This window comes from Vulpes vulpes, chromosome 2 (assembly GCF_048418805.1).
Source record: "Vulpes vulpes isolate BD-2025 chromosome 2, VulVul3, whole genome shotgun sequence".
Taxonomy (NCBI): domain Eukaryota; kingdom Metazoa; phylum Chordata; class Mammalia; order Carnivora; family Canidae; genus Vulpes; species Vulpes vulpes.
In genome coordinates, this window is record NC_132781.1 from 126,633,981 (window position 1) to 126,658,334 (window position 24,354).

Here is a 24,354-nt window from a genome sequence, read left to right on the forward strand (position 1 = left end):
ACTAATTGACCATATGACCATGGGGTTCTTTCTGGACTCTATTCTGTTCCATTGATCTATGTGTATATATCTGTGCCAGTACCCTATTGTTCTGATTTCTACAGATTTGTCGGGATTTTGATATCTCCAGTTTTGTTCTTCTTTTTCAAGTTTATATTCAGTCTTTTGTGGTTTCACACAAATTTTAAGATTGTTCTAGTTCTGTGAAAAATGCTGTTGGGCTTTTGATAGAGATTGTATTAAATCTGGAAATTGCTTTGGGTAGTATAGACATTTTGACAAGATTTGTTCTTCCAATCCATGAACATGGAATATCTTTTTGTTTGTGTCATCTTTTAAAAAAAAATTATTTATTTATTAATGTGAGACACAGAGGGAGAAAGTGAGAGGCAGAGACACAAGTAGAGGGAGAAGCAGGCTCCATGCAGGGAGCCTGACATGGGACTCTATCCCAGGTCTCCAGGATCACACCCTGGGCCAAAGGCGGTGCTAAATCGCTGAGCCACCGGGGCTGCCCCATGTTTGTGTTATCTTTAATTTCTTTCAACAGTGTTTTATAGTTTTCAGAGTACAGGTCTTTTATCTCCTTAATTAAGTTTATTCCTGGGTCTCTTACTGTTTTTGGTGCAACTGTAAATAGGATTGTGTTCTTAATTTCTCTTTCTGCTGCTTAATTATTATTAGATAGAAATGCAGCAGATTTCAAAAGAAATGCAGCAGATTTCTATATACTCACTTTGTATCCTACAGCTTTACTTAATTGACTTATTATCAGTTCTAGTTGTCTTTTGATGGAGTCTTTAGGGTTTTCTCTGTATAGCACCATGTCATCTTAATGTTTACCTTTTTGATGTCTCATTTTCACTTTTTTTGATTGATACTAACTAGATTTGTATATTTGTTAGATACTATATTTCTTTTACAAAGTGCCCCTATTCATGTCCTTCACTCACTCATTTTCTTACTGATTTATAAGAGCAGCTAAGCCAGCTCCTTTCTCACATTTGGGACTTATTTGTCTGGAGCTTCTCAGGATATGAGATCTTCAGTTTTCTTTCTTTACCTACCTGGCCTTTTGAGGCAATGTTTTCATTCCAGCCTCTGTCCAATGCATGAGGTGCCTTGCAAAACCGGAGGGCAGAGTTATTTGTTTCAAAACTTCCTTTGATGGGAGTTTTCAGTGGTTCTTGGTGGGATCCTGCAAGAAAAATATTTAGCTTTTGTTTTTCAAAACAAGATAATCAGTTTGGTTAGTGGTCAACCCATTGCACCTTTCACAATAGAATGTGAAGACACAGGCCGTCATCTCTCCAAAATTTGGGAGAGGTGAGTAAAAGAGGGAGAACCAGCCTTATCCAGAACACCATGGTCGTAAGTGAGCATTGCCTCAGTGGCCTCTGTAGCAAATGCCAAGATCGAAGACCTGACTCTCACTGCAGCATCAGCAGAAATACTTAATCTCTGCATGGAAAGAACACATTTGCACATTTGAAGAATAGATACAAACAGTTCCTTAGTTTAAGATGATGAAGCAAAGATATCTGATTTACCCAGGGTATAATCATCCTGCCAGGAAATCACTGTGGGATGCTTGCTTTCATAATCATTGGTATCCACTCTATGATCATGAGCAAATTACTTTGCCTCTCCCTCTCCCTTTTATAGAAAGATGTTGTAAAGATACTTTGAGATCACATCAGTGAAATCCTTTCTAAATTAAAGTAATAACAGAATCAATATTATTTGCATCATTATTATTCATTTCTGTCCTCTTCTCAAGATTGAGAAAGCCCTTTATCAGACTTGCTACCAGAAAACCCTGTCAAGTCATCCTCTAAAACTACATATTTGTTCATATCACATGTTCATCACAGGGCCCAAGGGACCACTGAAAAATATTTTATATATATTTATAATCTTTACAAAAGGAATCATACACAAATGCAAATCTCGCAAATGCACCTAAAATACAACATACTGTCTTTTGTTTCTGTTTCATATCCTGCTCCTGCCACCACCTTGGAAATTTCTTATTCAAAGTAAGAAAAAAAGGAAAGCCCTTGATTAATGTGATACTGGATAGTTCTACGACACAAAGATTCTCTCAGGAATTTATATTTCATTAACATTTTTTAAATAGTCTGTGGAATTTCTATTACCTCACCTAGAACCAAAGTCTCTTTCTCAGGTGTTTTCTCCAGCACGGATCCAGATGCTTCTGGGAGGTAAGTGGTTGAAAACTCTTCCCCAAAGGAGCAGGACGCCGGATTCCGAGCTTGGTTTTGCCGCCATCTGGTGGCAATTGGGCTACTGGCAACGGGAACCTCCGCCGACAGCCTCTTCACAAAATTGCTCTTGAAGCTAGAATATGTAGTCTTCATTTCATCAAATATCTATTTAACAAGAAAAAAAAGTTGTAATTTATAGTGTCCTCAGTGATGCAAAAGTAAGTATTCCTTAAAGGAGAATTATAAACAACTCATCATGTATAAAATAAATTATATATCAGATTTTTAATTTTTGTGATCTGAACGTTATTTTATACAAATATAAATGTGTGTTTGTGTATGTGTGTGTGTATACACTTAAAGCCTCTCTGTTCAAGGGTCTCAAGACATATAAAAGCAGCTTATGGAGTAATTATGTTTACGATTGTTATTACAATTACGTATCAATATAAAATATGAAGTTGAAATAACGCTATATATTAAACATACAAAATGTTTATATAAAATCACAAAATTGCAAATCTGGAAGTAAACAGCAATTTTCTAGTCCAAACTTTTCATTTCACAATTGAGATAATTGAGGCTCAAGTTGTTCAACATTCATCTAATTCCCTCCAAGAAACCCTAGGAGTTTGGTATTTACAGATCCTAAAATGGTGAATCAGGCCATGTATCTAAGTGAAACTGAAATGCAAATGACAAATTGGAAATATATTATATTTTTAATAAAATGTTAGGAATGTTAGGTTAATATCTTATGTAAAAGACTCTTAGAACACAAGCCAAGTAGAAAAAAAATGTACAAGCCAAATAGAAAAAAAAATAGGGTATAAGACCTAAAAAGACAATTCACAAAAGAGATGTATAAATGCCCCCCAAATATTCAACCTCACTAGTAATCAAAGAAATGCTGATCTAAAACAATAACCAAATGCTAGCAATGATTTTTTTTTTATGACAAGCCCCAAGACTGAAGGTTTTAGAAACAAACACTGGCATACATTGCTGGTAGAGCATACGTTAATATTTAGAAAGGACAATTTAGCAATGTGTGTCAAAAGCCTTCAAATATGTGTATAACCTCTACTGACCCAGTAATGTCACTTCTAAGAATTTAAGGAAGAAATTAAAAGTATGAGCAAAGATGAACAAAACCAAAATCTGTTGAGTGCTTACCGCAATATGAACCCATATGTTAAAAGGTCTACATACATTCATATTTAATCTTCAGAAACACCTGTGAAGCAGGTCTGTTATTCATTCCCACTTACCGATGAAGAAACTGAGGTTTAGAGGTTAAGTGAATTGCTTAAGACCACACAATGAGTAAGTGGAGATGCTATACCCTAATCTCATGTTTGACTCCACAGTCCACACTCACAGGAGAGAACATGGAGGTGTTACTGCAGTCTATATGTTTATAGAGGGAAAAAGATGGGAACGTCTCAATGTTTACCAGTGGAGAATCGACTAAGTAGACTATGTGACATCCTTAAAAGGGAGTACTCTGCAGCCATTAGAAATTAGGACATACAAAAAAAGAAAAAGAAAAAAGAAAGAAAGAAAGAAAGAAAGAAAGAAGAAAGAAAGAAAGAAAAGAAAGAAAGAAAGAAAGAAAGAAAGAAAGAAAGAAAGAAAGAAAGAAAGAAAGAAAGGAAGAAAGGAAGGAAGGAAGAAAGGAAGGAAGGAAGAAAGAAAAAAAAAAGAAATTACGACATACATTAGGGACATGCAAATCCAAACCACAATGAAGTACCACTTCACACGCACTGGGCTGTCTTTAATCAGAGAGTAGATAGATAGATAGATAGATAGATAGCAAATGTTAGCTAGAATGTGAAGAGATTAGAACCTTTGTACATTGTACATTGCTTATGGGGACATAAAGAGGAACTACTGTAGGAAACAGCAATTCCTCAGAAAATTAAACCTAGAATTACTGTATGATTGAGCAATTTCACTGCTGGCTATAGACCTAAGGGAAATGAAAACAGGTATTCAAACTCAAACGCAGGTACATGGCTATTCATGGTAGCACTATTCACAATAGCCAAAAGGTAGAAATAACCCAAATGTCCAACAGCAAAGAAGTGGACAAGGAAACTGGAAGATATATGTTTTTGTATGTATATATACACACATTATACAAAATATAATTATTTACTCGTAAATGATATATCAGTCTCGAAAAATGATGAAGAGATTTCCCATCAATTGTCTTACATTGTCTTGGCAGGTGCATGTTTCTCTGGCTCATCTCCTGTCACATCCTCCATACTATCTCCCCACCTGGACGCTCTTCTACAATTCTCTGCCAGGGTAAGTTCCAGCCCACCTTCACAGCTGGGATCAGCCATCACGTCAGGAAAGTGTCTCTGACATTCCTTTCCTCCCTATTCCAAGGCAGGTTGGGCAGTCTGGTAGCTTAATAACTGTGATGGTTAATTTTATCCATCAGCTTCCCTGGACTAAGGAATGCCTAGAGAGCTGGTGAAACACTTTTTCTGCATAGGGCTGTGAAGGTGTTTCTAGTGGAGACTAACCTTTGACTCAGTAGACTGAGTAAAGAGATCCACTCTCATCATTGTGGGTGGGCATCAACCAACCCATTGGAGGTCCCAAATGGCACAAAAAGGCGAAAGAAGAGCAAATTTTCTCTCTTCTCTCTAGGATGTCCATTTTTTTCCTGCCCTCAGACATTGGACCTCCTGGTTTCTCAGACCTTTGTACTTCTTGATTTATACCAGCTGCTCCCCAGGTCTCAGGACTTTGGACTCAGATTGAATTGTACCACTGGCTTTCCTGGTTCTCCGGGTTACAGGTGGCAGACTGTGAGACTTTTCAGCCTCCATAACCTTGTGAGCCTCATGTATATAAACTTAAATATATTCTATTGGTTTTGTTCCTCTAGAGAATCTTAATGCAATAATGATTACTTTTCATTGCACATGAGAAAGAGCTGATATGCAGTGAAAAGGACTGGCAGTATTAGACACTCACCACCAGAATATGAATCAATAGCATAATAAGATGACTTTTTTTTAAAAAGCAATACAATTTTAGGCCTCATTAAGGGAAAAACTGTCAAACAAGAGCTGGGAAACCTAATTGTCTCTGCACTGGTCAGGCCCCATCTGGAGAACTGTGTCCAGGCTTGGACCCGTTCCGTAAGAAGATGATGAGCAAGACAGGATTCTAAACCTGAGTTCATTTAGAGGAAAGGGACTGCAGTGAAGCAAGATCAGGGAACACAGCAATGGAGCAGCACATGAATGGAGTGGGGGCATCAGGGGTATTTTAGTCTTGAGGAAAGAAGACCCATAGGAACTATCCTGAAGCATTTAAAGGAAGGCAATTTGTGAAACAAAGAAAAATTTACTTTGTATTGCTCTTTTTGACAAGACCGGGACTGATAAAGGGGAGAAGGCAAATTTTTACTCGGCACAAAGAACTTCCAAAGAGTTAGAGCATAATTTCCTACAATGGTTTGAATGTGAAGTACAGTTCTATCAGTCTCTCCCGTAGGGACATACGGTCCATAGTGACACAGATGGACATTTTTTTTAATAGTTGTGTGTTTTAGTGTGCATTTTTAAATTTTATAGGGTTTCCAATGTCGATATAAAATCTCATATAGGGGCACCTGGGTGGCTCAGTCGGTTGAGTATCCAACTCTGGTTTTTGGCTCAGGTCATGGTCTCAGGGTCATGAGATCGAGTGCCATGTCGGGCTCCACGATTCTCTCTGTCCCTCTCCTTCTGCCCTTCCCTAGCCTTCTCTGTCTCTCCCTCCCTAAAATTAAAAAAAAAAAGAAAAGAAAAGAAATCTTCCCTTCTAAAAAAAATGTTTTGAGTAAAATAAATGAATCAATCTGAACCAAAAATGTGAAGTAACTAACAGGACACATGGCAAAAATCACAGAGATTGTATGCAAATGACTCTAGGTTAGGGATCACTGCAGTAGATTGTGATATTTCATCTTCAGTGTTTTTAAACTTTTATTCCAGGACCTATCTCTTGCTGAGGACATGCCTGTCACATAGTTTTAAACAACTCAAGTAGATTTTTTTTAAGCTTTTATTTATTTATATTTATTCATGAGGGACACGGAGAGAGAGGCAGAGACTTAGGCAGAGAGAGAAGCAGGCTCCATGCAGGGAGCCGATGTGGGACTCGATCCTGGGACCCCAGGATCACACCCTGAGCCAAAGGCAGACACTTAACCACTGAGCCAACCACGCATCCCTGAAGTAGATATTAATAAAGAGAAAGAGGAAAATAAGAAAAAATAGACAAAGTAAGATTAAGGGGAAAAGGATGAATGACTCAATACTCTAAGAACTTGGCTTGTTTCCCTTTTTTTATTTATTATTTTTAGAGAGGGAACAGGGAGGGGCAGAGAGAGAATCTTAAGCAAGTTCCGCACCCAGCACAGATCCCATGCAGGGCTCCATCTCAGGACCCTGAGATGACACCTGAGCCGAAATCAAGTGTCAGACACTTAACTGCCTGAGTTGAGTCATGCAGGTGCCCCTAAAATGTCCATCTTCTTATTTCTGAACCTCCAATGTCTCCTCATCCTGGTGGGCAATACCACCCAAGCAAGAACTTTGAGATAATTTTCAGATAGTTTACTTAGTTCTCCATTGCCAGTGCCTGCGACTGGGGGGCCACAGAGCATCTTGAGCACCTGTCCCAAAGCTGCCTTCCTTAAGATAATGCTATCACCTCACATCTTCACTTGTTACTCTGTGGACTCTGTGACCCTCCCAGATAACTTCAGTACATTTGGCCAAGCTGTTTTGTTGTTGTTCTCCACTCCCTCTCCTCTTCCGACCCATTCAGTGATTTCTTGAAAAACTAAATGTCTCCTGATGAATGAAACCTCTTCAACAGAGTACTACAGTAATCTCACCTGCCATGTTTTCTTCTGAGTAAACATATGGTGTCTATTACAGAGAAACTGTTGAATGTAGTTGAAATAATTTGGGTTGTAAAGTTGAAAGTCCTAAACTCTCTTCTTGCTTGTTCTACTTACTTGTTCTGTGATGTTAAATTCTTCCTGTTTGAAAGCATTACTGCATTCTACCTATAGAGAGATTTATACTACACGTTGTTCTTTTTAATATGTGTGTATGCTCATATCCATATATATTAATATATATAAGTTATAAATAATTGTGTACAATATAAAGCTCTCTACAAACATAAGTCTTTTATTTAGCAGTCGGTGATTTGCTGCCTCATATCTGTTCCCCTATTCATGTTTGTTTCCTTGTCTCCAAAACTGATTTCAAACTTGTCTGACACTGGCTCCATCACTGACACTATTTGTATCCTCTACAGTGCCCAAGATGCTTGATTCACTGAGTCAACTGCTTTATCCCATTCTTGCCACTGTATGTTCCCTTGACCTTCACCTCATTATTCTCTTCCCATCCTTTAGAAAAGCCCTCCTTGATCTCCTGAAAGACTCCTCTTGATTTTTCTAGCATACTATCTCCTATGCAGAGAAATTTGCAATGTTGATATATTTATAAATCGAGAACAGTTTTAGTATAGAAAGAACATGGAAACAATGACAACAGATTTCCCAGAAAACTAATAAATGATGACATCAAAATATATACAGAGAAAGACTCTGACAAATGAAGAAAAAAGAAATGCCTAAAGGCCAGAATCTATCTATCAATGTTTAGTAACACCTGGGCTGGGAGTTACCCAAACTGTTCTCTTGAATATCTAGTTAATGGGCCTATACAGATATATGTTCATATATTATATATATGCTTCATATATAAAAAGTATATGTATGCTTAAATATTCATATATAAAAAGCACTTAAGGTTTAAAAGCATACACACACACACACACACACGCACACACACACACGTATATATACAAGTATATATCTTTACATCTCCAGCCGCAGTAGTCAGAGGAGCTGCGGCCATCTCTGCCCACCTGCTATGGAGGCTCATGCAGAACTGCTCCAGCTTCCTGATCAAGAGAAACAAGCAGACATGCAGCACCCCCGCAATAACCTGAAGGCTCTCGACTCCTGCTACAAATGGCTGATTTACCACAAGACTGTGGGCATGGAGCCAGCAGCCCAGGGCAGGGATATAGTGGTGATCATGAAGTGGAGATCTAGCCAGCAAAAACCCGCCCCCTCCTACATGCAGACCACCATCAACAAGAAGCCCAGGACCACCCTCAGCAGCATCAGACACATGATCCGCAAGAACAAGAACTGCCCAGCTCTGCGCATGGCTGCCATTCACAGAGCCAGGGCCATCCTGCACAACCAAAAGCCTGGGGTGGTGAGGAGGAAGCAGACCACCCCACCAACAGTTCCTGAGCACCTGTACCCCCAACTCCAAAGCAATAAAGGTGTCAAACACCTTTTAAAAAAGCATATATAATGCTTTTAAACTTTAAGAAACATAAAATTAACAAACTGATTTCAGCCCTGACAAGAGACTTTATTTAAGCTTTCAAAGTAGTTTCCTTATAGTGTGAATATGCTGGACAAACCAACATGCAACATCAAGTCTGCACAAATGTTTTATTTCTGGTTAATAACTGGCATGCAGGCTTGTACAGAATCTCTTGTAAACTTATACTGTATAATTTTGGCATTCTCAAAGACCAAGCTCTGGATCACCTGATGGGAGTTTCTGTACTTACAAAGCAATGAAGTAGAAAGTATTATATGATTTTATCAAAGTAATATCACCCTATGGGGCCCTGCCTGGGGTATGGTCAATCAGCATTCTCCCAGAGGCAACCCTCTGCCCTCTCCCTCAAAGCCCCGTTATAATGGGATGAGTTCACACAATTCAAATTACAGCAGGTGTTCTATGAACTTCTTTTTTTTTTAATTGTTAGAACTCAAGTTTCTGAGCCATTTCCTTGAACAACAGCCTGAGGAGCTAGTCAAAGTACCTGAAGTAGACATAAGGTCATGAAACATGTCTACTATGGAAGACAAACAGAAACCAGAAAACCTGTTTACTCTGAAAACCCAAAAAAAAAAAAAAAAAAAAAAAAAAGACTGAGGCCTAAAGTTTCTCAAACTTACAGGCACACTTGAGAAAGAACTGAGAGACATTATCACCAATGGTCCTATTATGATGTGAAGGATTCTTCCCTGAGATACTTCCCCTGTTTCAACTGACCCTGAAGCACTGTGAACTCTTTGGAAGACAAATGTCAAGGGAATAAATGTTAGGCATTGCGAATTTCAAAAAAAAAAAAAAAAATTTTAGTATACTGTTTACTCTGAAAACCCAAAAAAAAGAAAAAAAAAAGACTGAGGCCTAAAGTTTCTCAAACTTACAGGCACACTTGAGTCATGAGATGATCTTGTTAAAATGCAGGTTCTGATTCAGGAAGTCTGAGACGGGGCTTGAACCACTGCATCTCTAACAAGCCCCAGGCGATGGCAGGGCTTCAAGCCCTAGGATGGCACTTGGAGCAGCAGGGCCAGAGAATTTAGGTCAGGGTGTCATATAAAGTTTGGCTTTTCCAGTAACTCAGCCAGAGAGCACCCCAGTAATACTATCATAGTTAAGAGGTGATACGTGTTTTGTATCATTTTAAACATTTTTGTTTTATACTAGAAATTATGTTTATAGGATAATACTTTTTCTATTGTATCCATTCTTTTTTTAAAAGATTTTTTTATTCATGGAGACACACAGAGAGAGAGAGAGAGAGAGGCAGAGACATAGGCAGAGGGTTAAACAGGCTCCCTGTGGGGAACCCAATGTGGGACTGGATCCCGGGACCCCAGGATCACTCCCTGAGCCAAAGGCAGACGCTCAACCACTAAGCCACCCAGGTGCCCTTATTGTATCCATTCTTATCAGGCTCCAAGAGTGGGAATAACATGGTTTACCAGTGTCTGACAGGTTGTACATGTCTAAGCTGAGGGTTTGGCTCAACTACGCCCATAAGCATACATCACAGAAGCAGGGCCCAGAAGCAGAGCTGTCAGCCTCCTGAGCACATCCCCTAAAGCTCCAAAGACCTAATCGGGATAAGAAAGGGCATTCCCACGGTTCTTCAGGTCATTCCATGAACTTGTTCCTAGCATTTTCTGTAAACACCATCGCATCAAGAGTCAGGCCCAAGTAGAACGAAGCACCTTAATTTGAAACTTGTCTTAGGGAAGAGTCTAAGGTGACCGAAGGAACTGTGGACGTCAGAACATGCAGCTCTCAATTTCCTGTCCATTCCTACCCCTGAAATCTTCAACAGGAAAGTAAGGCCTCCTGTAAGAGGCAACAGCCCTGGGAAAAATAAAAATAAAAAATGAAGCAACTAGATGACACACCTAAGTACAGGTGGGTTTGGGGGGTTTCCTTGTTTGTTTTTGCCTTCTTGGTAGAATTGTCTAATTTAATTGCTACATTCTTGGGACACCTGGGTGGCTCAGCAGTTGAGCATCTGCCTCTGGCTCAGGGCGTGGTCCTGTGGTCCTGGAATCGAGTCCCACATCGGGCTCCTGCATGGAACCTGCTTCTCCCTCTGCCTATGTCTCTGCCTCTCTGTGTCTCTCATGAATAAATAAAATCTTTTTAAAAATTGTTAAATTCCTTATTTATTATAGAATTCACTATTTTTTCCATCTACAGGTTGCAGCGCACTGGTGAACTATGAAATCATTGTGAGGAGTCAGAACCAGGGCATTTTAAAACTGCCATAAGTATATCAAAATTCAAAGGGGAAGTATTGTTTAATGAAACTTCTCAGTTATATATGTCTGTGCAGTGAGTTAAATTGTAAAGTGCTTCTCTTACTGGGGGTCATGATCAAAAATTTGAAAAACACTGGACTATAGTTTGGTTTATGATAGAAGAGGGCTCATTAAAGCCTTCATCGTGTTTAATCTTTTTATTTTTACTATATTTTCCTGGCATTGCCTTAATTAGATGAAGTCAGAGTAAGCAGCCCCTTCCTTCACGTATTTCTCTGCCCTTTCCACTGTAAATTCCTAGAACTCATGTAGCAAGTTTAATGCATACATATACCATTAAATTCCTTCTGGCAATACATTCATATTTATAGGCTGCATTCAATCTACACTCTGAACTATTCTGGACTGGCATTTACCCACTGCCCTACATTTAACCAGTTACTGGGATCACTTAATCCACAGCTCGCACCCTACAAGGGCACCATCTTCTGGTGAAATATTTCGTTAACAGAGCTCTTTAAAAGAGCTATCCTGATTATTCTAGAAAGATTGCAATGAGCCATCATAAATACATTGAAATTCCTTAGCCCTCTTTATTTTATCCAGGAGTTTCACTCCGTTCCCCATCTGAGAAGGGTCCTTCTATTCCTGAGCAGTGAAAGGAGCTAGTCTGTCCTTCCTGGTTTTCCGTTAAACTGAGCCGGTTTCATGTTTCAGCTCCTCCTTGAATTCCAGCCTGCTGAGACTTCTCTCTAGAATCATCCAAAATGGAGCCTCTTACAGCTTACCCTTTAAGATGTTCAGGGTCGAAAGCAAAGGTATTTGCAGTTTTACTGTCTATGGTTCTATGCACAGTAATGCTATTTCTTCTACAACTAAAATTCCTAAAACCTAAAATCAACAGCTTTTATACCTTTGAAGTGAAAGATGCAAAAGGAAAAACGGTTTCTCTGGAAAAGTTTAAAGGCAAAGTAAGTTGCATCTTCTGATTTTCTTCTCTATTGTTCATGTTCTCTGTGTATTTTAATGGAATCAACTTTTCATTGTTAAAGGGTCGTAAGTTATAATTTAGTCTTCAAAGAAATATTATTACTGTATCACTGTAGCCATCAGAGTTCTCAGAGTATCTACTTCTATTTGATAAGCTCTGTGTTCAGGGCCATGCTGAATTAATACTTTAAGTTGTTTAGAAACTCTTATATTTAGTAATGTGAATATGGAGACATTAAAAAATACTAATTCCATAATCTAGCACCATTAAAAAGCTCTCTTATCGATGTTCTTACTAGCTTTTATTTAAAAGTAAACTGTTGTGCCTGATGTTTATTTGATGGTAGTGATCTTTCAGAGTCTTAACTCATGCATCCAGGTTCTGATTTTCAACAAAATTGAATAGGTCTAAAAATGCAAAATAACCATCTGCTTCAAAATGATTTAGGATCTTAACCACTTGCAGAATTTTTTTTTTAATCTTTTATTTGCTTCACTTTCCGGTTGGATTTTTTTTCTTTTTCCGGGAGGTTACACTAGTTGTAAACGTGGCCAGTGACTGCCAACTCACAGACAGAAATTACTTAGCACTGCAGGAACTGCACAAGGAGTTTGGACCATTCCACTTCAGCGTCCTGGCCTTCCCATGCAATCAGTTCGGGGAATCGGAGCCCCGCCCAAGCAAGGAAGTGGTGTCTTTTGCAAGAAATAACTACGGAGCGACATTCCCCATCTTCCACAAGATTAAGATCCTAGGATCTGAAGCGGACCCTGCATTTAGATTTCTTGTTGGTAAATATCCCCCTTGCCTCGTCGATTTGTTTTTTCATTGCTCTTCATTTTTAAAGCAAATAACCCAGGACCATATTTTTCTATTTCATTTGAGATGTTTTAGTGGGAAATTTTGATAAAACTATCAGAGCCAGAATCTCATCCTTTGTAATTCTCTAGAAAGTTGTGCTCCCCTGAAATAATGTTTTAGCTTTATGAATGGCAAAATAAGTCTACTCCAATGTATTTTATTCCTTATGATCATTTTCCTGAAGAATTTGCTTGAAGTGTGGTCATAGCCATCTTCACAAAATATCTTTACAAAATAGCACTCAGGGAAATGTCCCTCCTCCTTATTAATGCTACCTATGTCTCATGAATATTGCTGGGCATTATTGGTTAGACACATCTTTGGGGTTAATTTTATGTTGCGGTTAATTTTATGTTGCCTTACTTGTCTGAGATACTATCTTCAAGGATAAGTAATATCTCAGTTCACCAGGTTTTTGCTAAAAGTCAAAACAGAATATAAGGAATTTTTTTGGAGGAGGGGGGGTATTAGGCTGTTTCTAAAATTAGGCTAGTTACAGAAATCTGTTAAAAGATTTTCCAGGGTTGGTTAGCATAAAGGATGTCAGGTATAGCAACTGAGGGCATAGGTTTTAGCCGCAGTCTACCTGGCTTCAAAACCCTGCTCTGTTGCTTTTGCTGTGTGGCTTCAGGTACATCACTTAACTCCTCTATGCTTTCTTCCTCATTTGTCAAATGAAACTATCAATAGTGCCTTCTTCCTAAGATTGTTTGGAGGATTAAGTGTATTCATAGTAAAAATAAAGTATTTATATGCTGCTTATACTGTGCCAAACACTATTCTAAAGAGCATTCAGGTAATGTCCTCTCATCTGATTTATGCAGATGCTATCCTCGGTCCTATTTTCATGATAGATAATTTGAGTTTTGATAAAACTGTGACCTCAACCAGCAATCAAGTCCAGTAAATCAGCTCATGATGTTCTATAAAATTTAAGTGTGAAATCAGAATCTTTTAAAAAACATTATATTTAATTTCTAGAGACAAAGACTCTGTAATCATAGCCAAATAAAAATTAGATCTTCTAAAACTAGCCAGAATGGACAGTAACTGATCATGTGGTCACAGACAGGACCACTCTGCATGTATGTGCAGGTCCCAGTAAAGAGGGCACCCGGATGAGGAGGCACATAGCAAGGCATGGCTAGATGGGGTGTCTTTTCCTAATTCCTACCGAGATGTTGGGCCAACTAGAGAGAGCTCCACCTTGACGTGGATTATCTTTAGAGACATATTTTCCATTACAGAAAATGGCAGTTTTTCAAAACGACTTTAAGAAGGCTCTAATGTAGTAATATGATGCTCATGCTGAGTCACTGAAGTTTGCACTGATCAGAAATATTTTTCTCTAATAATGAAATAAATTCAAATGCTTGGCACAGTACACAGAGTAAAACATATATAAGTAATCAGGCTACTTTTATTTCTTATTTTAAGCCTATGCTCCGTCATCGGTTCTTTTTCGAAACCAGCACAAAGCAAAGTATGCCTCCCCACCTTAAACTCCAGGCAGTGTGTTCCTTCTACCTCCTTAATCACCATTTCTGAAAGAATAGTTCAACACTTGTTATCTTGCTTCCCTGTCTCAATGCCCTTCTCAGATCATTGTGTCTGGCTTTGTGCTCCAGGAGCAAAAGTCTCACGAACCTCACAGGTACCAGTGACTGCCACTCTGGCCTCTTCTCTTCTTTTCAGGTTCCTCCTTTCCATCAATCCTCAAAGCTGCTGATCCTCAAGACTCTGCCACAATCCACTGGGGCCCTTCTCTACCCTTTTCCCTGACTGAGCCCTCTCTCCTAAGTTCCAAAGCCACACATTCAGCGCCTCCTCTGATTGGATATCCCATATACACCTGAATCCCTTCCTATACAAAAACGAATTTGTCATCATCCTACTAAAATCCGCTTACTTTTCCATAGGAGTAGGAAGGCCCGTGTATCAGTGCTGGTTCTACGACTCACTGGCCATGAGGCCTTGAGTTTAGGACTCCATTTTTCTCATCTGCAAAATGGGGTAAATGATAATCCCCACCTCACAGGGGTTGCTGGAAAGATTAAATGAAAGGATCCATTTAGAGCAATGAGCTCTAGGTACATAGTACCTAGGTACTTTTTTTTACTAGGTACATAGTAGACGCATGATACATTTTAACTATAGTTATTTATATTTTTTCGCATGTTAGTCAATAATGCACATCAATTCTGGATAATTAATAAGTGGAAAAAACATCTACATTGCTTACATAAACTAAAGTATATCAAAAGGACAGCATCATTTCTCAGAATAATATGATTTAACCCTGTATGCTAACCGTTATTAAAATAAACACTTACGGCAGCCCAGGTGGCTCAGCGGTTTAGCACCTGCCTTAGGCTCAGGGCCTGATCCTGGAGACCCAGGATTGAGTCCCACATTGGGCTCCCTGCATGGAGCCTACTTCTCCCTCTGCCTGTGTCTCTGCCTCTCTCTGTCTCTCTCTCTCTCTCTCTCATGAGTAAATAAGTAAAATCTTTTTTTAAAATGAAATAAAATAAACACTTAAGAAATATGATATAGAATTCCTCTCCAATTTTGTCTACATAAAATGTAACAATATTAAAACCCATAAATAGCATTTAATATGAAAAGAGTTCCATACATGACATTACCAAAGACCATTCAAACATCATTTTATCTTTAAAAATGTTAGGAAAAAAAATAAAAAATTAAAAAAATTAAAAAATTAAAATGTTAGGAAACTGAAAGTTTTGGGTGACAAGGTAAATATTTTTGTTGTTTAGACTGACAAATCCAAAATAAACCACTTTGTTTCATGATTCCAGATCAGTAGAATCATCAGTGAAGTCACCAAATATACAGAAGTATGGTTACTCAAAGCTTGAGTTTTGCTTTGTTTGGGAATTTTGCCTTTTGTTTTTGACATTCCTAGAACATGATTCTAAAGTTGTCACTTACACAGATACTAACAGAAATGACAATCTTAACAAAGAGTAAAATTATGCTCATGAAAATATATTCTGGTATTTTAGATTCTTCAAAGAAGGAACCAAGGTGGAATTTTTGGAAGTATCTGGTCAACCCTGAGGGACAAGTTGTGAAGTCTTGGAGGCCAGAGGAACCCATTGAAGTCATCAGGCCTGAGATAGCAGCTCTGGTTAGACAAATGATCCTAAGAAAGAAAGACGACCTTTGAACATGACAGTGAGTCATTCAAATGCAATAATTGGAATATAGACATGTTTGTAGGGGGCTATGGTCTCATCTCAAAGATTCTGACAATTAAATGTGGCACTGAAGGATGGGGTGTTTTGTTTGCTTTTAGGATACCGTGCCAATGAGTGGTAATGAATGTCCCCAGGACGGAGGTGTTACCTAAAGCAAAAATAAAGAGTAGCTAAAGAATCAAAATGAAATATATGAAATATTTCATTTGAACATACTAAATAACTCAGAATATAGAGTCGCCAATGTGCTTCAATTTCCTGTTGTCCACCTTGACATTTTCTAGGATTATACTTGATGGAAATGCCAACACACTAGACCACTGTTCGAATCCAAGCCACTGTATGTGACTGAAATTTCAGGAGTAACTAACTGTAAATGGCTATTTTTATGTAATAAAATACAAAATAAACATTGAAAAATGTAAAATAGAAATTCAAATTCCTATATATTTCTATTTCATGTACAGGATTTTGTTTCTTTTGTTGTTGTTATTGTTCCTTAAGTACAGGTTCATAGTATGTTTTATCTGCCCAAATTGATAAATGACACTTTCCTAATATTTGAAAAAGCCTCCATCACTTTTAATACTTCACTATTATTTTCCAGAAGCAACTCAAATTTTATAAGTAGAATATTAATAGTTGAATCACAGTCTTTATTTCTGAGTGAAAATCTTAGGTATAAGGAAAAGGCTATGAGTGTTTGATGATTTTATTCAAGTTTTTATGTATTAATTTTGGTTGCTTATGTATTCAGACTGGATCAGCCATTTAGAAAGAATTCAATGATGCACCTTTCTGATGACTGAAATAGTAAGAATCAACTCTGAGTCATCAATTTCCGAATATAAACAAGCGAGGCTTGCAATCACACTAGTCCTAAACATCAGCGATCACTGAACCCTTTGATGGAGTCACAACATACTTTTTCACCCAAAGTCATAACCTTTAGGTTTTGTCAGTCTAATAACTATTGGCTAACAAAGCAACCTGCCAAGTTGGTGAAGGCTAATTATTGCCCCATGAAATAGATACTCATTTTATGAAGTGAATAGGAAGACTGTGGCAAAAGAAAAAAAAGAATAAAAAAGGCAGTATAGCCTATAAAATTTGGCTAAGAAAGAAAGTACAGTCTCAATAGCCATGAGTTAGCTCCCAAATTCTGACCAGATTAATGAAAGTGAAGTTAGCTTTTTATGGTGAAATCAGTAATGCCACCTTAGTATATGGTTCTGTGCGAGTGTTTAAAGTTCTTGGAGAAACCAAAAATATTTCCTGGAACACCTTCTTCTTCAAAGTATATGTCCAACTACCGAGCTCTGAATGTACTTGCAAGATATGGAGAGGGGGGTAGGGAGCAGGGTACAGTTTCTATTAGAGGCCAAGAAGATTTACAAGCACAATTTCGAGAATGCCAGGTTAGTGTGTTAGCAAACCTGCCTGTACCTCTGATATGACTTTGGGCAAGTCACTTGACTATTTTTAGATTTCCTCATCTATAAATTGAATGAGGTCAGACTGAACAAAGAGCCCCTTCTAGCTCTACGGGTCAATGACCATGCCTAACAAGGCGTCTTAAGCGATCAGGAATGGGATCAGTACTAATCTGAATTGTTTTTGAGGAAATAGAAGCCACTCACAAGCCTATCTGTCCTTCACAATTTTGCCCCAAGAGAATAGAAGCAGTTTGAATTCTGAGCCTCTAAACAAAATGTTCTCAGAACACCCTCGCCATATACCCCCACTTCCAACAAGTGCCACAGGATTGCTGTGGTGTTTTCATATGTTCACATTAGGGATATGAGCAGAAGTGTATAATGCCAGCCCTACATGGGCTATGTAGACACCCCACTGTCAGTTTAGCAATGGAGCTGCACTGGGGAACGCTAGGATTGTCCTGGTGAGTGCAGTTGAGAGGTCCATCCTGCCCAAAGTCACTAGTTCTCTCCAAGGCCTATAAAGTGGGTTTTCAGTTATATATCTCCCATCCTGGTTGCTTTATTCAACCTACAGTCTCCCCTATAGTCAAGGCTTGATTCTCTCCCCTCAGCCTTTGGATATGCAGGGCAAGCATGTGGGGATTTGAAAGTGTGCTAAGTAGGTGTACCTCCAGGATTCTGTAACAATCAGGCTCTGTGTGCTAAAACAGGATATGGAGACATTTGCTGAAGTCTTGCTACCCGTAACTCCAATGTCTTATATGAATTTTGCCAGGTACACAGGTACAGAGAAAAAAAATGTAGCTTTCTTGAATTGAGCATATCTTCCCTGTCTCAGCATCAAAAAGCCTGGAAAATAGCCTGCTATTTAAATTGAGGAGTATTACAGAAAATAGCTGCATCACATAAAAAGGTATTCAGTTGCCCTTTTGACAAAGGAAGAAAATCAAATGCATTGGCTTGATGTTTGGTTTATTTGGAGGTGGAAAGGAGTACTTTATTCTAACTCCTAATTTTCATCTCATGGCACATATAGCCATAGTGTTGGAGATTGGAATAAATATGAATTTGCCTGAAATATACCCTGAAAGTCATACTTCATTTTTGAAAATGCCTGATAATTATAGTGTATCCATAGTATGTATACACGTACCTATATAGAATTCCTAGTAATTATAGTACATGTAGCATGTACACAGTGGTGGCTGATAAATAACCATTACTTCTCTGGAAGAGGGGTCCCAATTTGCAGCATTTGCCAATTTCCATGGTGTAAGTGCTCCCACTTGGCCAACTTCTGTCTACCAATGGTTTAATAACCAACATGCCAAATTTCTGAAAATTTAGCAATCAGTTCTCACAAACCACTGTAAGTTGGCCCCAAAACACGAAAATTCTTAAAAATCAGACTTGATTAGCTTATCATAAGGATTTCCAAAGAGATAAATCTAGAGCAAAAACTTACTATATTAGTATTTATTTTTATTATAAATATTCTGTTTGGTTAGGTTATATGAAAATGCTGAAGGAAGTACATATAGTTACAAAATATGAAAAGCTGCTAACAGTATGCTATCTAATCACAGTAAAATCTAATGTTTTAACTGGATTGTCTACAGGTAATCTCAAGTAGGAAAATACTGCAGAAAAAAAGAAAGAGGAGGAGGAAAACAAAAACTGTTATCTCTCTATATTTTAAATCCATTAACTGTTTCAGAAGACTACCTTGCACAAGCTAAAAAGTCTTGAGTGGTCCGTGTATAATGTATTATGTTCATTAGTGATGTTTCTTTGAAAGAATAATGATATGCTTGGGTGTAGCTAATATGGGGACGCTTTTGTCCACGTTTATTCCTCACCTGGAGTTCATCTTCCCCATGGAATAGTAACAGTCTAATAGCTGTCATGCTTAGTAAGTAGCACACCACACTGTTCCCCCCTCTTCTCTTCCTTCCTCTTGCTGAACTTTCAAGGCCATACCGAAGCATTCTTTTGGGGTGGGAGGAGCAGGGATGAATGAAGAGTAGTTTGGCATCCCAAGTGTGGATCCCTCCCTTTCCTTCCCTCTTACTCCTATGGAAACATTCGTCTTTTGAATTTAAATATTCATTCTCCCTTACCCACTGATCTCCTTAATTTATCTTTATTGCATTCCATTCTTTCTCTCCTTTCTCATCATCTCAGTAATATGGAACAGAAGAAGAACTTTAAATACGTATTGCTCCTTGAGTATAAATGTTGGCGTTTTATGTCTTGTTCTTTAGTTTAAAAAAATTAAAACACAAAGGCCAAGCCTTCTTAGTAGGTTTTATTTTATCAACAGGTCAGTGACCTTCCATAAAAAATAACATGTTGAAATTTAACCTTTTAAGAAAAAACAAGATAACATTATTTACATGGAAGGGATCCTTAAATACAAAAAAAAAAAAATGCTGAAAATGGAATGATAATGGGCAAGAACAAAAAGAGAATGAGACGTCAAAGTAGCAAAATGCATACACAATCAAATTATAGGCAACTATTTCTCACGGTTTAATTGTTTGAACCTAAATAAGAATAAAAATTCCTTTTTTTAAAGATTTTATTTATTCATGAGAGAGAGGCCAGAGACACAGAGGGAGAAGCAGGCTCCCTGTGAGGAGCCCGATGTGGAATTCGATCCCAGGACCCCAGGATTACAACATGAGCCAAAGGCAGATGACGCTCAACCACTGAGCCACCCAGGTGCCCCAAGAACAAAAATTCTCATATCATTAATTTATAATCCAGTACAGTAGACTGTAATATATTTCTCATATCTCACTTAGAATATAACTAATTGACCAGACCACCAAAGTCAGTTCCATGAATTTGCTGCCAATGTCCACATGAGAACATGTTTGTCACTGTTTGTCTGGGACCCACCACATACCTGACACTGTTGCATGGGCCAAAGTAGCCTCCAAAGGAATCAGAAAATAGTAAAAAGCATACTGTACAGCCAATTCTTCCCACTTCACAAGCTAAATCTCAAGCTGTACTCCAAGTATTTTATGAGTCTTTGACTTCACAGAAAATGAAAAACTGAGGCAAATCCTCCAAAGGATTCAACCCCACCCCCCCACCCCACCCTAAATTTTCCAGTTTTCTTGATATTTGAAGTGGAAATGTTTGAGTTGGTTGACTCATCTCCCTTGAGCTGGTACATACACATGATTATAGAGACCTGCTCTAATGTCATATTAAGGAACTCATTATCTAGAGAGAATACTCAATACTTAGTTGAAAACTTGGGGAAACATTTTAGGCTTTCTATTACAAATTGCCATTTTGTTCTAAATTTTATGTTAAAAATAAATACATAATTTCACAAATACTTTCCTACTGTGTGTACCCGGGCTTCCAAAAATATTACCTGGGAAATTTTTCAAGAATCAATTGTATTGGTTTCTTCACCATTTATGAAGCTGTCTGTTGTATTATTATTGGGTAACTGAATAGTAATTACAAGTATTATGGTAACTAGTGCCCTGGTTCATAGCAAAAAGTATACACATACATGCATGCATACACACACGAAATACAGAATTATACACTGATGTTCATTGTATATGCAATAAGACAGCAGTTGCATGTTAGCTGATGCCATTCATATATTCAACCAGCTAACAATACACTGCCAACCCATCACACACAGGTAAGTAGTGCAGCCTGTTAATGAGAAGAATTTATCCAGAAGCAAGTGGCAGGGTAGTTGTGGCTGCCAGATTGACCCAAAGCAGCCAGCTAACAATACACTGCCTACCTGACTCAGGTCACGGCTACGTTTCATGGCCCATGAAGTCACTGAAGCTACATTTGCCATATGAAACACAGTGGCAGAAATGTACTCTTAATAGTCACACAAAAGAAAACATAAACCAAACCTGTCCCTCCAAAATGGTTATAAAAAATAAAAACAACACTTTTAAATCTCCTCAAAAACCTAAAAAGGAAAACTTTCAGAATACTTGCACTTAGCTGTTCTAAAGTAAATATCAAAATACGGTATTGTAGTACAAGTGAATTAACAGAGTTGTACTTGACTGTAGCTTTTCCAAGTATCTCTATTTACTGACCAAAAGACCAGCTGTATTAGGCAACAAAATATATTTTAGGAGTCATGGCAACACATAAGCTGGGCAAAAAACAAAACTGCTGCTATTTTGGAGGGAAAAGATCAATATTCAAGCATTTAGGGAATCTAAGGAGTTAACTGTCATTCATTGCCTCTCACTATAAATAACCTCAGTCACTGTATTCTGAAAGGGCCCTAATGTGTTTGATTTATTGCGTCACCACTGAAATGCTGAAAAATCTAAGAAGATTAAGAAAAATCTGTGAGAATGTTGATAGGCTTGAAACTAGAGTCTATGAATAAAGTTTAAAGGAATAAGAACAATTTCGTGCAGAGAGAAGCAAAGTGAATGGTGATTATGATAGATGTAAAGTATATGAGGGCTGTTTATGTGGGGAAAATAAGCAAAAGTCGTCTAGATTTACTTTTTTACACTGATTTCAAGAGAAGCTACAGAAAGGCCTGAGGCTTTCAAGGAGAAAAAGCACTACATTGCGTCAACTTTAAATTGCTAACGCAACAGATGGTCGATTATGCCACTTCTCCGACTGTCCACAAGATGGCACCATTTTCATTTCTTTTGGGGGCGAGCTTGCAAACACGCTACAGAGCTGCGCGCAACTGGCTGCGGTGAGCCAGCAAGGCGCTGCCTACCTGACACATCCATGCTTCATCCTTTTCTGTTGAGCCAAAAACTGGAAAGCACCTTTGATATACAAATGATTACCATTGTCAGGGATCTTCAATTTCTTACAGAATCAGAGGGTGGGGGGTGTATGATTAGACTCTGCAGTTAGTGACATCCTAGGAGATTGATATTTTTTAAATTTTCATACCCTCAGACCGGGCTGTACTTTCAACAAATATCTTCTTTAGGAGGAATTACTTTGCTCAAGATGAGAATTAAGAGAACGAGAGCAAGCAGTAGACACTCACCTTGGGAGAACCTGGACTTCTCTTCTGCTTCAGGTCTTTGGCGAGCATCCGCATGACGTTCTCCTTCGAAAGCATAGGTAACAAAAGGAGAGAAAAACTATTAAAAAAAAAAAAAAAAAAAACCACAGCAGTGTTAAGCGTGGAACGTCTCTAGAGATCTTCAGCTTGTCCACCTACACCTAACTCTCTCTCTTTAGCAAGCAGGCGCCTCCAGAAAACAGCTCCAATTACACCTCTCGAGATGAGGGATCGGGGACGTCCCGGTCCTAAACGGGTTACTACGAGAAGCCGCCTTGGGGCGCTGGGGCTGGGGAACAAAAGGACGGCACTCACTCACCCACAGCATCTCTTCCTCCGTGCGGACCCTCCGCCGGGCCGTGCGCTCCAGTTTCCAGTCCATCTCGGGGGGACGTGCCCCCTGCCGGGACTTTGGCCTCGCCTCGACTGGTCCCCGGTTTCCCCCCCAGATCCAAGCCACCCCTGGCAGCGAATCGTCCACCCTCTAGAATCTCATCCCGCACCCCCACCCCCACCCCCACCCCTCAGAACCACCACCTTCCACCCTGAGTCCCCACTTCCCCGATTCCTGCCACTCCTCCCCAGACAGCGTTCCCCAGGGTCCGGTTTAAAAAGCCGGCGAGGCGGCCGCGGGAGCGGGAATCCCCCTCTCCCGCTCCTCATTGGCCAGCGCGGCGGTGACGTCAGAGCCCGGGAGGGATTCCCCCGCGCGCCGCCGCCCGCCGCCGCCCGCCGCCGGCTCTTTGTGGGCGGCGGCGCGCACCGAAGCGCCAAGCTTTGCCGCGGGCCGTGGCGGGCCTGAGCTGGGCTGGGCGCCGACGGCTGTCACCGCAGCAGGACAGGAGGGGGTTGGCGGGCGGAGAAGCGGGTTCTGTAAGTTCACCTTCCTTCCATTTTCAAGGGGGGCGGGGAAAGAAGGTTTCGTTGTAACGAGGCCTTCTCTCTATGGGTAATGTTCACCGTCTGTGTAAGCCACTGATTTTAGACGTGTTCTCCCAACGTGTTCATCAGCTCTTGCTCCATTTTTCCAATAGGAAAACGTGGCAAGATTGCTGTGCTGATGATAAGGGGGACCACTGACGTTTCTCCTAGAAGTTCTTCTGTGCAGTAGCCATGTCCCTCCCTTGAGCTGCTGAGCTGCCTTCCCAACCAAGAGGTGGGAGGGCGAGGTGAAAGCCTGGGTGAACGCTGGTGACAGGGAGCACCGCAGGCCTAGTGAGGAGTCAGCAGGAAAGCTGAGCAGACTGAGGCCTAAGGAATAAAGGAGAGGATGATACTGGGGGTTAACGGAGGGGTTTAGAGGGAAATGACAGGGAGCCAGATGGGCTGGGCAGCCTTAGCAGCCCCACCTGAGCTGCCAGGGAGGCTGGCTGCGCCATATGGCAGGAGGAGAAACTGTCTGGGGAACCTATGGCAGACTGGAGACCAGCTTTTCCCTCTCAGCAGCCTCCTCTCTACCTCCCATTTGACACCGGATTGCTTCTGCTTTAATGCAACATGTGGGTTTGTGCATTTTCTCTGCGAAAGCACTCATAGATATCAGATACTCAAAGGGTCAGTGATTTAAAAAATAAAAACACTAAACTTACTCTCCCCCATCTTCCTTCTTACTGAACACAAGGAAAATTGGCATCGAGGCTGAGACTCAATCTTGAACCAGTTTTCCATCTGCGATGATAAAAGTTAGGGAGAATGCTGCACAGGGTAACTGAAATAAATGAGATCTATCAAAAGCTTGATAGCCGAATAACCCATGAAAAAGATCTATACATTTCACCCACAAGAGTTGTATCTTCCTTGCAGTGCTTTCAACTTCTAGTAAATCCTTTCAGCAAACACTGAGGCTAAATAAAGTGA

The 24,354-nt window shown here is 39.5% G+C and overlaps 2 protein-coding genes and 1 pseudogene across 6 annotated transcripts in view; 2 read left to right on the top strand and 1 right to left on the bottom strand.

The window, feature by feature from the left end:
* CDC20B (cell division cycle 20B) overlaps positions 1-22,935 on the bottom strand; it is a 46,499-nt gene extending 23,564 nt beyond the window's left edge. For all 3 annotated transcript variants that reach the window (XM_072749932.1, XM_072749931.1, XM_072749930.1), the window contains exons 1-4: positions 22,817-22,935; positions 22,480-22,542; positions 2,165-2,393; positions 1,068-1,198 (exon numbers count right to left, since the gene is read on the bottom strand). In XM_072749932.1, the coding sequence (XP_072606033.1) occupies positions 1,068-1,198; positions 2,165-2,393; positions 22,480-22,542; positions 22,817-22,879 (486 nt within the window). In that variant the 5' untranslated portion in view covers positions 22,880-22,935. The remainder of the gene's footprint in view (positions 1-1,067; positions 1,199-2,164; positions 2,394-22,479; positions 22,543-22,816) is intronic.
* Positions 4,301-9,729, top strand: LOC112907279 (large ribosomal subunit protein eL28-like; annotated as a pseudogene).
* On the top strand, positions 11,582-22,551 carry GPX8 (glutathione peroxidase 8 (putative)). Of its 3 annotated transcripts, none has more exons than XM_072749933.1 (4): positions 11,582-11,903; positions 12,453-12,714; positions 15,814-15,985; positions 16,107-16,441. In XM_072749933.1, exons 1-3 carry the CDS (start codon positions 11,700-11,702, stop codon positions 15,975-15,977), a joined length of 630 nt encoding a protein of 209 aa, XP_072606034.1. In that variant the 5' UTR covers positions 11,582-11,699; the 3' UTR covers positions 15,978-15,985; positions 16,107-16,441. The 3 variants fall into 3 exon arrangements, with proteins under 3 accessions (XP_072606034.1, XP_025874497.1, XP_072606035.1); XM_072749934.1 differs by lacking the exon at positions 16,107-16,441 and adding an exon at positions 22,420-22,551 and having other exon boundaries at positions 11,685-11,903; XM_026018712.2 differs by having other exon boundaries at positions 11,584-11,903; positions 15,814-16,441.
* Positions 22,936-24,354: the final 1,419 nt, after the last annotated feature.

Coding starts and splice junctions, on each gene's coding strand:
- GPX8 (XM_072749933.1), top strand. CDS start 11,700: ATGGAGCCTCTTACAGCTTACCCTTTAAGATGTTCAGGGTCGAAAGCA. Junction 11,904..12,452: donor TGGAAAAGTTTAAAGGCAAA/GTAAGTTGCATC, acceptor TTTTTCCGGGAG/GTTACACTAGTTGTAAACGT. Junction 12,715..15,813: donor TGCATTTAGATTTCTTGTTG/GTAAATATCCCC, acceptor CTGGTATTTTAG/ATTCTTCAAAGAAGGAACCA.